We start from the raw sequence: 16,367 nt of genomic DNA on the forward strand, positions 1-16,367 counted from the left end.
ACTTAGGAACTAAAAGGATATTAGTGACCTTAACAAAAATAAGTAAGTTCATAAGAGCAGTGAGTTTGAGGAAAAAGATAATGGGTTCTACTTTGGAAATGTTTGAGATGCTTAGAGAGCACCTGGTAAGAAATGTTCCACTGATGGTGATAAGGGACTGAAGCAAGAGATACAGTAGTCTGGATAGATGAATTCTAAAAACCATTTGCACTGAAATGGTTAAACTCTTTAATGCTAAAGAGTTTACCCAATATGAGCATAGAGAGAGATAAAAGAGTTGAGAACAGTGTCTAGTTAGAAAGCCTGATATAGATGATGAGCAAGGAAAAAAATTGAAGACTAGTGTAATAGAAGAATAGAGTCACAAAAACATAGAGGTGACCGATTAACCAAAAGGAAAGGGTGGCTAACAATGTCAAATGTAGTAGATAATTGGCATAGCAGATTGAGCAGCAGATAGGGCACCAAATGGCACACAGGAGTGCCAATCTTGCCATCAGAAAGAGTCCAAATCCAGCCCTAGATGCTTAGTATTTGTGTGACCCTGGGCATGTCATTTAGCACTATTTACCTCAGGTTCCTAACTGTAACCTGAGCTGAAGAAGGATAATGGCAAATCACTCTAATATTTTACTGAGAAAACTGCAAATTAAGTCAGACTGACTGAACAACAGTGGTTGACAATTAAGTGAGAGGAAAGAAAGGAAAGGCAATGAAGGTAGAAAGATTTTTTCCCCCAGAAGTTTGGCTGTGAAAAAAAAAGAAAAAATGTTTAATGATAGCTTTGGGCTATAATTGTATTGAATGGAGAGTTGTTAGGGAGATCTAGACATATTTATAGGAAGCAGGGAGATGTTTTGCTTAGAGTTAGGGGGAGACCTATCAAAGAATGGGAGAGGAAGAGAAAGAAAATAAGCTCTTATAGCCTACAACATTCCAGGGTCTGTACTAAATTCTTCTTTTTTAAACCCTTACCTTCAGTCTTGGAATCAATACTGTCTATTGGTTCTAAGGCAGAAGAGCGGTAAGGGCTAGGCAATGGGATTTAAGTGACTTGCCCAGGTCACACAGCTAGGGAAGTGTTTGAGGTCAGATCTGGACCCAGGACCTCCTGTCTCTAGGTCTGGCTCTCAATCCACTGAGCTACCCAGCTTTTAACAAATATTATCTTATTTAATTCTCATAACAATGCAGGGTAGTAGGTTCTATTATTATCCCCTTTTTCTAGTTGCAGAAATTGAGGCTGAAAGAATTTAAGTAACTGGCCAAGGGTTCCACAGCTAATAATGTCTGAGGCCAAATTTGAACTCATATCTTTTTAAATCCAGGCACAGAACTAAATCCACTCTGCCAACAGCATGAGTATTAGGGTTGGGTGTGGGAATTATGGAATCAATCTACAGAGAAAGGAGAAAATGGAATCCAGGATAGTTATAAGTGTTGGTCATGGTGAGAAAGTAGACCATCTCCTTTATAAAAGGGTAGAATAAAGAAAGAATAGAGTTGAATACTTAGAATAAATTTCAACAAATTTTCTTTTTCACTGAAAGATGCTAATCTAAACTTATAATTTACCAGAAACAGAATATTCACATTTTTGAGTTAAGATTTTTAAAATTTACTAATTATTACTCTCCAGCATCTCTTCTCAGATTTTGCTTTCTCTAGCCATGATACTTATGAAGTTATTTAGCTGCTTTTTTTTTTTGCAAAGCTACAATTTCAGAAACTATACGTATGTCCTCTCAGATTTCCTCATGTACTTATTTACTTGTTTGTGATGCAGATTTCAAGGGCATGTTATATCCACTTGTGGTTCTCCTGGAACATTTGCTGGAAATGTGGTTAGATTTGGAGAGGCTCTTGTTTTTGATTCCACATGAATTACTATAAAACTATTCTCTTACCTATTGTAATTGCTGCTGGGAATTGGTGCCTCACATCAATTCTCTTGTGACAGTTACTATCTAGTTCTTAATTCTGTTGAAGATGCTTTTGATTCCTGTATAATTATAAATCACAGAATCTTCTGTTATCTGGTGTGGAAGTTGAATGCCAGCCTCTCTTGGAATTAAAAAGGACATTAGAACGCATATACTGAAACTGTTATCCAATAATTACATGAAATCCCTCATTAGTCCAAGTAAAGTAAAGAGCTGTTCCCCTCATGAAAAAAAAAGGAAGAGAAAGTAAAAAGAAAAGGGGAAGGGAAAAAGAAAGAAAGAAGGGAAGGCAGAAGGAACAGATTACAAAACTAGAGAAAAATTTTACAAATATATATTAATGGACCATTATGAGAAATGCCTTAAAGAATTAATAGAACTTCCTAAATCTCTCCAAAGGACTATATTGCAATTATCTCTTTAACATGAAGAGAAGAAAAATAATGTTTACTTGGAATTTTTTAAATTATGAGTTTTAGTGTCAATAAAAGAGAATCTCATGATAGGATATCACTTGTTTTGTTATTGATTACAATGCAAGTCATATGATTGAGTATGATGGATAATAGTGATCATCAACATATTGCTTAATAAAAGCATTACACAAATTTACATTTCTTGTAACAGCCTACTTGTTTCACTATTTGCTGGGTAACAGCAACCCCTCCAAAAAATCTACACAGAAGGTGTTTTGTAATTAGTTTTTATTGTTATTTTAAAACAAAAAGATCCTATTAGTTGAAGTTATTTGCAAAGGTCAGTCACATTCATACACAAAACAAAAATGAGAAGTTCAATTATTTTTTTTGCTATATTATCTGTACCCCTTCTCTCCCCTTCTACCTTTCCTCCACTGAGAGTTTTTAACTGGTTAACTTAAAAAAGAAAAGAACAATTTTTTTCATTTGAAGATTTCTTACTCAAAGTATGTTATCATAATGATTTTTTTCATTTTTCCATTTTTAAGGCATATAAATATGGAAGCTAAACTCTGTCAAATGGTATTTTGTGATAACTAGTGGTAATGAGGTAATAAAAGTTTGGATGATGTTTATATTGATGCAATAGGACCATTAAGAAATTAATTGATCAACTCTGAGGTACCACCTCACACCTAACAGATTGGCTAACATGACAGCAAAAGAAAGTAATGAATGCTGTTGGGGATGTGGAAAAGTAGGGACATTAATTCATTGCTGGTGGAGTTGTGAATTGATCCAACCATTCTGGAGGGCAATTTAGAACTATGCCCAAAGGGCGATAAAAGACTGTCTGCCCTTTGATCCAGCCATAGCACTGCTGGGTTTGTACCCCAAAGAGATAATAAGGAAAAAGACATGTACAAAAATATTCATAGTTGCGCTCTTTGTGGTGGCCAAAAATTGGAAAATGAGGGGATGCCCTTCATTTGGGGAATGGCTGAACACACTGTGGTATCTGTTGGTGATGGAATACTATTGTGCTAAAAGGAATAATAAAGTGGAGGAATTCCATGGAGACTGGAATGACCTCCAGGAAGTGATGCAGAGTGAAAGGAGCAGAACCAGGAGAACATTATACACAGAGACTGATACACTGTGGAATCGAACGTAATGGACTTCTCCATTAGTGTCAATGCAGTGTCCCTGAACATTCTGCAGGGATCTAGGAGAAAAAACACTATCCACAAGCAAAAGACAAATTGTGGGAGTAAAAACAGCGAAGAAAAGCAACTGTTTGACTACAGGGGTTGAGGGGACATGATTGAGGAGAGACTCTAAATGAACACCCTAATACAAATACCAACAACATGGAAATGGGTTCAAATCAAGGACAGATGTGATACCCAGTGGAATCGCATGTTGGCTATGGGAGGGGTAGTGGGAGGGGGGGAAGAAAAGAAAATGATCTTTGTTTCCAAGGAATAATGTTTGAAAATGAACAAATAAAATAATGTTCAGATTGAAAAAAAAAGAAATAATTGATCAATTTTTCTCACCTATAAAATGATGCATGACTGGCAAACCCTTTCACTCAATCTGTCAAATGAGGTACATAGATTAAATCTAGTCATTCACTTTAGTTTGAAGATCTTTTAGTGTTTTTTTTTTCAAAATAATTCATTAGGAAATATTTGTATTTAATTCAATTAACATTTTTAAGCACATTGCCAAATATTCATGATAGGATAGTGAAAAATTGTTTCTTCAGGGAACTTCTATATAATAGAGGGTAATTAATCAAAATGTGGGTATTCATTTGGACATATGTTAGCACACACATATGTTAATATATTATCTATTCTAGTCATAAGTGCAATACAAAGTTGAATGCAATGGTCATAGGAGATATCCAGACAACTTAATCTTGGGAGGGCTCTGGAAGTGTTAAAACATTGACTTTGCATTATCTCCCACCCCCCCTCCTAATTTTGAGATAGTGTGGCAGAGTAAATAGAGAATAAATAATGTTTAAATCTTCCTTAAGAAACAATGGCTTGGCAAGTTGCTTAACATCAGAGGACTCAAGATATTGTTAATTCTCTTTGAGTCCTTTTGAGGATTTTTTGGCAAAGAAAGAGTGGAGTGGTTAGGCTATTTCCTTTTCCCAACTCATTTTAGGAATGAGGAAACTAAGGCAAATAGGGTTAAGTGACTTTCCCATTGATCACGTGTGTAGTTTGTGTCTGAGGTCAGTTTCAAACTCAGGTCTTCTTTATTCCAGGACTGGAGCTTTCTCCACTGCACCACCTAGCTTTCTACGTGCTCATGTCAACTCCCTAAAATTGTAAGTTGTTAGAGAAGGAGCAATTTCCATTGACAAAGGGAGTTTCCTCATCCAGAAGTTACTGTATAAGTGCAGTCATGGGTCCAGTCTCAATATTATAACTAATTCATTCCTTGTTATAGCATCAGAACATATTAAGTGGATAGGGGAAATCTTATCTAATAGTTGATTCCAAGATTCATTTCTTAAATTGGGAGGGAAAAATAGAAGATAATTACCCTGATGATTTTTCCAGCTTATCAGCCAATCTTTACTGAAAAGTAAAAATGACTCCTTTATTTAATATTCTACAACAAATGTAAATAATATTGGGGTGGCTGAGTGTTTGACAAGAAGCAGAGACATAATTTATATAAATATTTAATCATTATTAATTAACTACATACCCTTGAGACTACTAATGGTTTTCTTATTTGTTACCTAAATCTTATTAAGAAAAAAACAACTATGATATTTTGTTCTATTCAAAATGAATCTAGCCACTTAGCTTCAGATGCTTGTAGTAGTCAGAAAGTTGAAATTGTGGGCAGACCAAATCGTTCTAGTTCAAAAGCAATAACAGGAGGAAGAGGAGAAGAATACCTTTTTAGAGAAGAAAGAACTTTAAAGAACCTTCCTCATCAGCGCTCAGTTTCCACTGAGCCCATTGGAACTCATACTACTAGATGAAATAGAATATATTGGGCCATTCGGGAGGGGCTGTTACCTTCCTGAGGTTTTTACCAATATATAATGCCATCTGGACCTAGGGTTTGCTTCTGCATTCACGTGGTTTTACTACATTTGGCAGTCAACATTGCTGCTTTTTCCTGCATAAAAATAACAAAAGTGAAACTTTTATAAAGGCATGCCCATATAAACAAAACATTTTATTATTTTAATATCTGGCAGTTTACTCAACAGCTGGATATAAGCATATTGTTTCACACTCCTAGGAAGACAAGAAACATAAACTCTTAAATTATTACATTAATTTTCTATTTGTGTTTATCTGTAGGAATCTCTTTGTTGTTTTGTAATAATAAGGAAACTGCATTGAATACAAAGCAGCATAAATCATTGTAATGAATATCTAGTGATTTTAAAGAGCCCAAAATGATAATAAAAGATATTTACCTAATAACTTCCTTTTATAGTTACTGTCACAAGATTTAAAAGTAGAGCCCATGAAAGCTGGAATGCATTAGTGAATAAAAATAGAATTTGAACTTTGTATCTACTTGTTATGATGCAAACATATGCATAGATACAAACACACAGATATAGTATGTATATAATATGTAAATATACATAGTTATGTAGATGCAAACTCACATACACAAATATACATGTATGTAGAGGGCTACGTATAGATGACATTCATATAAATATGGAATAGGCTGAAAGAAGAGGTTGTAGGGGACACCTAATGTTTCAATGGATTGAGAGTCAACTCCAGCAAGGGGATCTGGCCTCGGACACTTCCTGGCTGTGTGACCCTGGACAAGTCACTTAACCTCTGACTGCCTGAACAAAGCATCCACTGGAAACAGGAGAGAAGGAAACAGCAAACCACTCCAGAATCCTTGCTAAGAAAACTCTGTGTACGGCTATAGTCCTTTGGACCACAAAGAATTGGGCATGATTAAGAAACTGAACAACAACAAAAACCTCCAAAGTTTATTTTGCAAACTTAAGGAAAACTGAGAGGTGATATTTATGTTATAATGTGTAATATATGCATGTATGGATTTTTACATACTTTACAATGGACACAAAGGAAAAAGTTTTGTTATTTTCAAGTGAGGAGAACAAGAGCAGCCTGTAAACTGTAGATGAGCTGCTGAATTTCACTTTAATTCATGGTAAAGCCAAATGTATTTTGAAGGAATACTTCGTACACTTTATGAGGAAATAGTAACATCGAGATGTCAAAATGGTTTGAAGAATAGATTGTATCAGAAGGTGACCCTAGGCTAGCGAGAGAGGGGAACACTAGGAATACAGGTTACCTAAATTAAAAGCTAATATTTGACAAAGTTTGTCACATTATTCTTTTAGCTAAGATGAATTTATATGGGTTAATGATTAAGAAAATTGGGTTAATTCAGAACGTGTGAAATAGCACTATCCAAAGAGTAATCATTTATTGTTTGGTGGCCAATGGAATGGATGGTTCAACTGGAATGTCCAAGGGAGTCTCTTTGACCACAAAATGGCCAACATTTTTATTAGTAACTCTGACAAAGTCATACATGGTATGTTTATTATATCTTTAGGTGACATAAAGCTACAAAAAAATAGCTGGCACGATATCTGAATCAGCATTCAATTAGTTGTTCACAGCCTAGAACTTGGAGTCAAATAATTTAATATTGTAATAAAATATTTTAATAGGAATGAATGAAAAGATTGTTTTGTTTTGTTTTAACTTTGGTTCAAACATTCAACATCCTGAGTACAACATGGTAGCAAGATGACTAGATAGTTTATTTGAAAAAAAAAAGAGAGTTTTAGGAGACAGCAAGATCTGTGATTCAGTTGTATGGCATAACTGTCAACAAAGCTGTTAAGATTTAAGACCAGTAGAGTAGCCAGGATTAAATTCATGCTATTTTCTCATATTTAGAACAAATCTGAGTATTACTTTTTTAAAAAAGGAAATGGATAAGCCAAAGAATTTTCATTAAAGGGTGAATCTAGAAGAATAAGACTGGGAGGAAAGGGAAGTAGGACAGAAAAAATAACATTCAGACATTTCTTGTGGAAGAGATTTCCTTGTGAGGCAGTGGGCAACAAGTAGTCAATAATCATTAGATTATATGGTCTCTAAGTTTCCTCTGCAGGCAGCTAGCTAGGTGGCACATTGGCTATTCTACCTGAGTTCAAATTTGGCCTCAGGAACTTACAAGCTGTGTGAGCCTGAGCAAGTCAGTTAATCTTCTTAGCCTCCATTTTTTTATCTCTAAAATGAGATGGGAAAGAAAATGGCAAATCACCCCATTATCTTTGCCAAGAAAACCAAAAATGGGTTCATAGAGATTCAGACAGGATTGAACAAGGTCTCTTCTAACTTTGAATTTATGTGATTTTTGTTGTTTGGTATTTCAAATACAGCACTCTTCCATTCTTACTGTACTCCCTGGTTCTAGAAAGAATCAAATAATGAAGATAGATTTTTAGGAGGTGAATGTTACTTCTATTAATACCTTAAAGACTCATTATTTTATCAGAGTGCATAGTCCTTTTCCACTGAGGTTCAAAATCTTTCTCATTTAGTAAATGGTCTTTTTTTACTAGTATGGCCTAAATAATTCATCATTTGGCAGCCCTTTGAAATGCTGAATGATGCTGTTGTGCTCTTCTATGGCTTGATATTCCAGGCTAAATAGTAACATACATGCTTTGAGAAAGGCAGCAACTCCTCGTGACTCTGTAGATAATCTTCGTGAGTTGGTGTGGCAAACATTAAAATAATTTAAAACTATTATCTGATTGCCATCCTTCTAATAATGAATCCCTGTCAATTTAGTAAGGTTAGTCTTCAAATGACAAATAAATAAACTCTACCTCCAAGAAATATTTAAATCATTTCCAGTTAAGTAAAACCCTTCCAGAAATTGGATTTTAAAAGCAAAGCCTCAGAAAACCTAAAGTTCTTTCCAAAACATAAAAAGACATAGGCATATATCCATGAAGCACATAAATAATAAAATTCCCATCAAAGTTTAGAGTGGTCTGTTTATAAGATACCTATTCATTAAATAGATCATCTACTATGATTTTCATTAAATTCAAATTGTTCTATGTACTTAAATCTACATTTGTATAAAATATTGGAAAAATTTGTACTTTTCATTATTTTTAACACACTTCATTCCATTGATTACTAAGGCTATAGTGTATGAAGAGAACTGACCATATTTATTCATTTGATCCCCCATTCTTCTGTTACTATCAATGGTAGTAAATTATAGTGTATGGATTTCAAAAGCACACCCAATTTCTCTGTTCTGTAACATGAGAATCTAAATCAAATTAATACTTAATTTACTGACATCTGAAATCAAAGAATTATGCTTAACTTTAAATATGTTACTTCTATCTTTCCACTCTTTGTCTTTGCTTGTCACTGCCTCTATTTCTCTCATCTCTGTTCCCTTAAGACCAATGATACCCCAAGGCTCCTATGTATCTACATATCAGTTAGATTTTTTATTAATGTAATAAAATCTACAGTTAATGTCTTATGATAATATTTGAAATAAGAAATGAAAGATAATATCTACATTGGGCAAGAGAAATTGGTCTAGAGCTAGATTTTGAAAAAATGAGTAAGATAAGTTTGCTGTCAGGAGTAGGTAATAGATAATTGAATAATCAAAAGGAAGTTTGAGAAGATGGAAAATTAATCATCAGTCTCAGTCTCTTGTGCCATTATTGATCATATTTTGGCTTTTGCCTTAGGAAACAAATTGATTGAGGTTAGACTTTAATTGTATTCACAATTAACAAGGGATTTCTTATTCAGAGTATCTAAACTTCTTGGATACAGTCTTTTTAGAATGCAAAATTGAACTTAATGGTAGATAAATAAAAACCAAATGAACATGAAATTGCAATTTACTTCTGTATGTATGGAAATCTCATATGATTATACTTTTCCCAATTTGATAATTTCTATGTTTTCTGAATATTTTTTCTTTTATTAAAAATGTATAGTCATGTATTCTCCAGGTACAGATATCTCAAAAGTCTTATTCACAAAAACTTGTATAATTTTAAAGTTTAGTGTGATACTTTTTGTGACACCATGTATATATGTGTGTTTATGTGTGTATATCACATAGAAATACACTATGTATATATACGTACACTCATTATGTTGTATGTGAGAAATAATTGATTTACATATTCATTTGGGAGGGGATATAATGCATATTTGTGTGATACAATAAGAATATAAACTTGAGATAGTCTTACTCCTAATGTTCTACTAGAGAGAAAATATGCATAGTCAGTGTTGCTCCTGAATCCTTTTCATTTAATATTTTTATAGAACATTAAAATGTACTGATGGCATTTGAAAATAGTGTGAATAGATTTTAACAGGATGTGTTGTAATATTTTTCTTTGCCTGCTTCTCTTCATAAAGTTGGATAAAAATGAGAGTGAGCCAAACAGCCAAAGGATCAAACCTGTTTTTGTTGAAGATGCTGTATTTCGACGACAAACATCCTACCAGCATGCTGCAGTCCACATTCCCACTGACATATACGAGGGCTGTAAGTAGAGTGATAAAAATATATATTGGTTAATTATTATTTCATGTCCATTGTATATTCCATATTTTGGTGGCATATAAATTGAGTTCTCTGACATTACATGAGATAAAAGTCGTGGACTGTGACTATTTTTCTGGGCTATAATCTTTACATCATGTGGTCCCAATGACTTAAATTCATAATTAAAAGGAAACTAGCATTAACTCAGACATACAACTCAGAAGGTAAGACATTAGGTAGGAGATGGGGCCTTTGTTATCACTTTATTTTCCCATTTATGTATTTGTTGGGCTACTTTCTTATTTAATTTAAAATGATTTTTGTCTTCCTGTCAAACAAGGTGAACCCATTGCGGTAGCATGTGCAGATTCATCATTATTTAGCTGTTTTTCTTATTCTGGAGTCATTTCATTTTTTTCTGAGATTTCCTTCAATATCATTCTAAACTTCCTCCATTGGAATGAACAGTGAATAAAGCTTTGAATCCTTTTCCTTTTGTTTCAGTAGTTTAGCAGTAAAGAGAGGAAAGTGACTCACTTTATTTTATTAAAGAAGTGCCCTTACAATATGCCTCTTTGAATCTTCCTTGATAATCTTTCTGGAGATATTGCCTGTTGCTTAGAATGTAAGACTCACTTTTTAGCTTGGAGAGTCAGGGCTGTTAGCTGCCTCAAATGTCATCCTGAGAAACATTACAATAAGAAATGGTCAAACTTTTGCAAGAGTATCTTGGAAGCCCCCTTTGAAAGTTGAACCTAAAAATACTTATATATTCCTTCTTTTGCCATGGAAAACTGAGTTCTCATTGCTCATTTGAAGATTAATCTCTAAAGACTATTTGACTACTCTGACAGGTTTTTGTTTCATTTTGATTTTGTTTGTTTCTGCACAGAAATAAGAAATAAGTTACTACTTAGAAACTATGTATGACTCTATTTGTATTAAGCTATTACTTATCCAATAGAGCAATAAACTGATAAAATATTATTAAGCACTTAATTTGTGCCAAAATGATTTGCATGAGTTTTAGTATAACATTTATTCATTTTTAAAATGTATTTATTTTAAAGTATTTTTCCAGGGTTACATGATTCATGTTCTTTCCCTCCCCTTTTCCCTCCCTACTCCTAGAGCTAATAAATAGCCCCATTGGGTTATATGTTCTATCACTCAATACCTATTTCCATATTATTCCTTTTTCTAATATAGTAATCTTTTAAAAACCAAAATCCCTCATCTTATATCCATATGAATACATGATAAACCATATGGTTTTCTTCTGCATTTCTTCTCTGACAGTTCTTTCTCTCGATGAGGTTAGCATTCTGTCTCAAATTCCTTGGAATTATCCTGTTTCATTGCATTGTTAATAGTAGCAGAGTCACCCCATGTTTCATTTTCTGTGTACAATGTTTTCCTAGTTCTGCTCATTTCTCTCCACATCAGGTCATGGAGGTCTTTCCAGTTCATATAGAAAATAAGCAGATCATCATTCCTTATAGCATAATAGTATTCCATTACCATCATATTCCACATTTTGTTCAGTCATTCTCTAATCAAAGGACACTCCTACATTTTCCAATTTTTGCCACCATAAAGAGCATGGGCTTATGAATATTTTGTACAAATGTTTTTCTTTATTATCTCTTTTGGGTACAAACCCAATAGTGGCATTGCTGGATCAAAAGGCATGCATTGTTTTAAAGTCCTTTGGGAATAATTCCAAATTGCCTTCCAGAATGTTTGGATCAATTCACAATTCCACCAACAATGCATTAGAGTTTCAATTTTGCCACATCCCCAGCAACATTTATGGTTTGCCTTTACTGTTACTTTGGCCAATCTGCTAGGTGTAAAGTGGTACCTTAAAGTTGTTTTGATTTGCATTTCTCTTCTAAGGAGGGATTTAGAACACTTTTTTCATGTTATTATTGATACTTTTTTATTTTTGCATCTAAAAACTGCCTATTCATATAACATGACCACTCATCAATTGGGGAATGGTTTGATTTCTTATAAATATGACTTAAATCTTAAGAAATGTGAGAAATTAGACCTTTGTCAGAGATTTTTTTATAATTTTTTTCCCTTATTTGTTGCTTCTCTTTTAATTTGGTTACATTGGTTTTGTTTTTACAAGAACTTTGGAATTTTATTTCATCAAAATTATTCATTTTATTTCTTGTAATGTTCATCTCTTATTTAGTCTTAAATTTTTTTTCTTATCCATATATCTCACAGGTATGCTATTCATGTTCACCTAATACATTTATAATTTTTAAACCATGTAATTATAAGTCTTTTAAGAGAGCCATTGTGTCAAGTAATAAGGACATGAAGGGCTACTGTTTGGACCATATTTGGAATACTGTATTTAGTTTGGGTTGCCATATTTTAGAAAAGTCATTGTTAATCCAAACCTTCTGGAGTATGATCGAGATGCTTAAAAAGCTTAAGTTTGTGCCATACCAGAATTACCTACAGATATGAAGTATAATAATAAAAAGAGAAAACTTGGGGAAAATACGGTTTATGTCTTCAAATATTTAAAGGACTGCCATGTAGAAGATGTCATGGTATTTTTTAATCAGATAGAAGCACTAAAAGCAGTAGGTAGAAGGATTGTTGAGGACTGTTTTCAGGAATAGCATTTGAATAATTAGGTCTATTCCAAACTGTAGTGGGTTTCCTTGAGAGATCGCAACTTTTTTCTAGTTGACCAATTATCAGGCATGTCTAGAAGAGATTCTTGCTCAGATATATATTTTATACTAAATGACCTCTGAGTGCTTTCCTAGCTCTCAGATTCAGTAATTCTGCATCTATTTATCTACACCTATCATATAACAGATGGGTAGGTAAAAGGGCATCATGGTAAATACATTGTATTATCATACTGATATTCTGCATGTGTGTATTTGGGCTAGGAAACAGTTTGGAACTTTATTTCTGTTTTTAGGATTATCTGAGATTTTCTTAGACATCCTCTCTGGCACTGGATCTATGGTCCTATGAGACAGCATTATTAACTCATCAATTAGAGAGAGAAAGAGAGTCTGTGAAAATCTCATAATATAGAAAATAAAAACAAAACCTCAGTTAGCCTTTAGGGACTATAATGTCCAAAGACTTCATTTTATTTATAAAAAAACTGAATCATATTTGCCCCAGCATTATCTATTGAACCTAATCTAATGCTGAAATATCAGTCAATGAATCAAGGATTGATTGTGTCTATTGACACAATGTAGACATTATGTCTGTTCTAGACACTGTGATTAATTGCTAAAATAGCATATATAAGAGAAATAGTCCCTTCTCTCACGGAACTTAGATTTAAATGGAAGAGACAAAAAATACAGAGATATGTGTATGCAAAATATATACATTCCTCTCTTGCTCAAAAAAAAAGGGTAATTTTTGGAGGAAAGGCACTTGTAAGGAGCACTTAGACATAGAGAAAGTGGTGCTTTGTATGAGTTTTGAAGGAAATCAATGGTTCCAAAAGATTAAGTAGAGGAGGGAGATAATTCTGGGCATAGGAATCATCATTGCAAAGGATCAAAGGAAATATTTTTTTAAGTAATCCAGAGTCTATTCTAGATCAAGACACTAACTTCTTTTGCCCAATTGGAACCTCCACTTGAAGTTGTCCCTTGAATACTTGAACAATTTTTTCATTTGACAGTGTTTTAAGCAGTTGCATTTTCTGATGACAAGATGGTCTGCCAGGACCATCTTCTGTACTGCCTTCAGACTCGAGAGTTACAACAGAGTCCTGCAGGGAAGAATAGTACTCAGGACCTCCTAGTGGGCATTGAGATACAAGGGGAAATAGGAAGATAGTCACCAAACATTTATTAAGCATTTTCTTTATTCCAGGCTTTGTGCTAAATTCTGGAAATGCAAATACAAAACAAAAGATAGTCCCTGTTATGAAAGAGTCTACGTTATAATGGGGCATGACAAAGTACAGAAAGAAGCTGAAAGGGACATGGAGATGAAAGTTCTCATCTCAGGAGTTTGGTAGAGACATCCTGAGTCCTAAATGACTGGTGAGAAATGAGGCCTTTATTTGATGTTGACACTGATAAACCCCAGGTGGAATATAGCAAGGACAGGCTTCAGAAACAACTAGGAAACCAAGGATGTCCTGTTTACAGAAAATGCTCTTGTTTTGAGTTCAAACTGATTAATTTTCAAATTATGTAGTTTCCTTAGTGAGAACCTGAACTTATCTCACCAGGCTCACAACCCACTGTTTGTTTTTTGCTTGCCAACATTTACTTTGTGTAGAATTAGAACATTATTTCTCTTCAATAAAATATGTTCTAATTCTCTCCCAAGAGGAAAAGTAATCCTTTCCAATACCCCCCCGCAAAAAATTACTCTGTTTCTCTCGCTGGTGAATAGCTTTCCACTAGGTAATTTTAAGCATTTTCTTTTGGAAGTTTTTTAGTATCATCATTTTAATTCAACAAATATTTATAAAGGACTTGTGGTGGTCAGGACACTAGGAGAAATGGAGAGCATAGGCGAGACAAGTTATGGGCAGTGGCTTAGCTGGTCACAGTCACATTGCATGAATGAAGGAAAAGTGTTTTGTTTTTCACATGATAGGTTAGTACCTAATTAACATCCCTTATATCCCTGTGTCCTTTTTTGAAGGTCCTTCTGGAGGTCTTGATTAGTAGTTCATTTATAGGGGGAAATACATTGCTCTGATGATGTCCAGATCTTGAGCCAGAAGAATATAATAATAAATATACCATTTTCAGTCTAACAAAAATATTGTGAAGTAGTCGCTGATTTCCTCCTAATCTAGAAATGAAAATTTAAGATCCTTGAAATTCTATAAAAAGATAATCTGCTCAACAAAAACCTTGCTCTACAAAATTAGTACAACCCATACCACTTATCATTTATTAAAGTTTATTTTACTTCCAATGAAGTCAGTAAAGGAAAAATAATCCTTCAAATTTGAAGAGGGTCATTGTGATTCAATGAAGTGCAGTGTTAAATTGTTTTATAGAATAAAAATGTGCATTGAAACTCAATAAGAATAGAGTAAATTTCATGATGTCCTAAAGGAGACATGACACCCCATTTGAAAAATCTGAATAATTGTGGGAGAATGGGATGGGGAGGAAGGTAATGCTTTGGACACTCTCTTTCATCTCATTTATCTTAATTTGGAATTCTTCCTATTCTCTTGAAATCTCATCAGCAAGGAGAAGACCTTGTCTGACCTATACTCCTTGAAAATTCATATCCAATGTTAGGTGCTGCATCTGCAAATGACACAGGATTGAAATCAGAAATGTCAATAGAATCAGTCAAATTTCATAGCTATTAGTATTCTTCAGGCATAGCATTGAGAACAATTCTGGTTTAAAGGATTATTCAGGGATTCTGACTTTAATAAATGTGAAAGTGCACTTTAATTGAAGGATTAAAGTGAAGAAAACAGCTAACTCCTTTAGTTTTAAGAGCAACTACAGTTCAGTAGTAAGACTACTATAGGAAATCTCATGTTTTTAAGAGTATTAAAAAAACAGATTCTTTGATTTGAAATACTATTGTTTTCAGGAATAACCATATTTAAAGTATTTGAATATTATATTGAATTGAAAATACTTATGTTTTTAAGTTACTGGATTGTGAATTTCTGAGAATTTCATTGGCAAATATATTTAAATTAGTGCTCATATAGTTCCTCTGCTATTTCTGAAATCCAACATTTCTACTTAAGTATTGATAGAGGAATAAAGTACTTGAAGAAAAGGCAAACTTCATGTGAGATTAGGTATTAAATTTTTACTTTTGAATACAGTAATTTTAAAGAATAATGTAGTTTGCTTTCAACTTTTTAAAATTTACAATTGATTTTGAAATCAGGGTCCAGAAAAAGTATGAGATCTCAAAGCCTGTGTTCAACAGTATAAATGTTATAATGATATTTTGGAAAATTACTATTACAAATAAATCTAAACAAATTTAAGAAATCAATAACATTATTGATATAATATAATTATTAATAAAATTAATCTCATTTGATACAAAAGAAAGTCAATTGAATATATTTTAGTTTGTAAAATTTTAGTGAAATATTATTTAAAGTTTAAAACCAAAATACAATGAAGAAATATGTTATAAGTTTCCTAATGCGATTATTTACAATTTCCAAGCATTTAAACTTAGGGTTTTTGTGGTCTTTATATATCATTTAGCCATTATCTGCTTATGTGATACAAAAGAAAATTCAAGCCATTGCTTAATTGTAAATCTCATCTTCAAGTAGAATTTTAAAGTTTTGAGAAATATGTTTTTGGAGGGGCAGCTGGGTGGTTCAGTGGATTGAGAGCCAAGCCTAGAGATGGGGGGGGTCCTGGGT

The 16,367-nt window shown here is 33.4% G+C and overlaps 1 protein-coding gene across 12 annotated transcripts in view; it reads left to right on the top strand.

The window, feature by feature from the left end:
- CACNA2D1 (calcium voltage-gated channel auxiliary subunit alpha2delta 1) overlaps positions 1 to 16,367 on the top strand; it is a 648,555-nt gene that overhangs the window by 409,522 nt on the left and 222,666 nt on the right. For all 12 annotated transcript variants that reach the window (XR_008912227.1, XM_056799476.1, XM_056799477.1 and 9 more), the window contains exon 6: positions 9,844 to 9,973. Coding sequence is in view for 11 of the 12 variants with exons in the window: in XM_056799476.1 (XP_056655454.1) it covers positions 9,844 to 9,973 (130 nt within the window). In the remaining variant the exon portion in view is untranslated. The remainder of the gene's footprint in view (positions 1 to 9,843; positions 9,974 to 16,367) is intronic.

Source organism: Monodelphis domestica, chromosome 5 (assembly GCF_027887165.1).
Source record: "Monodelphis domestica isolate mMonDom1 chromosome 5, mMonDom1.pri, whole genome shotgun sequence".
Lineage (NCBI taxonomy): Eukaryota > Metazoa > Chordata > Mammalia > Didelphimorphia > Didelphidae > Monodelphis > Monodelphis domestica.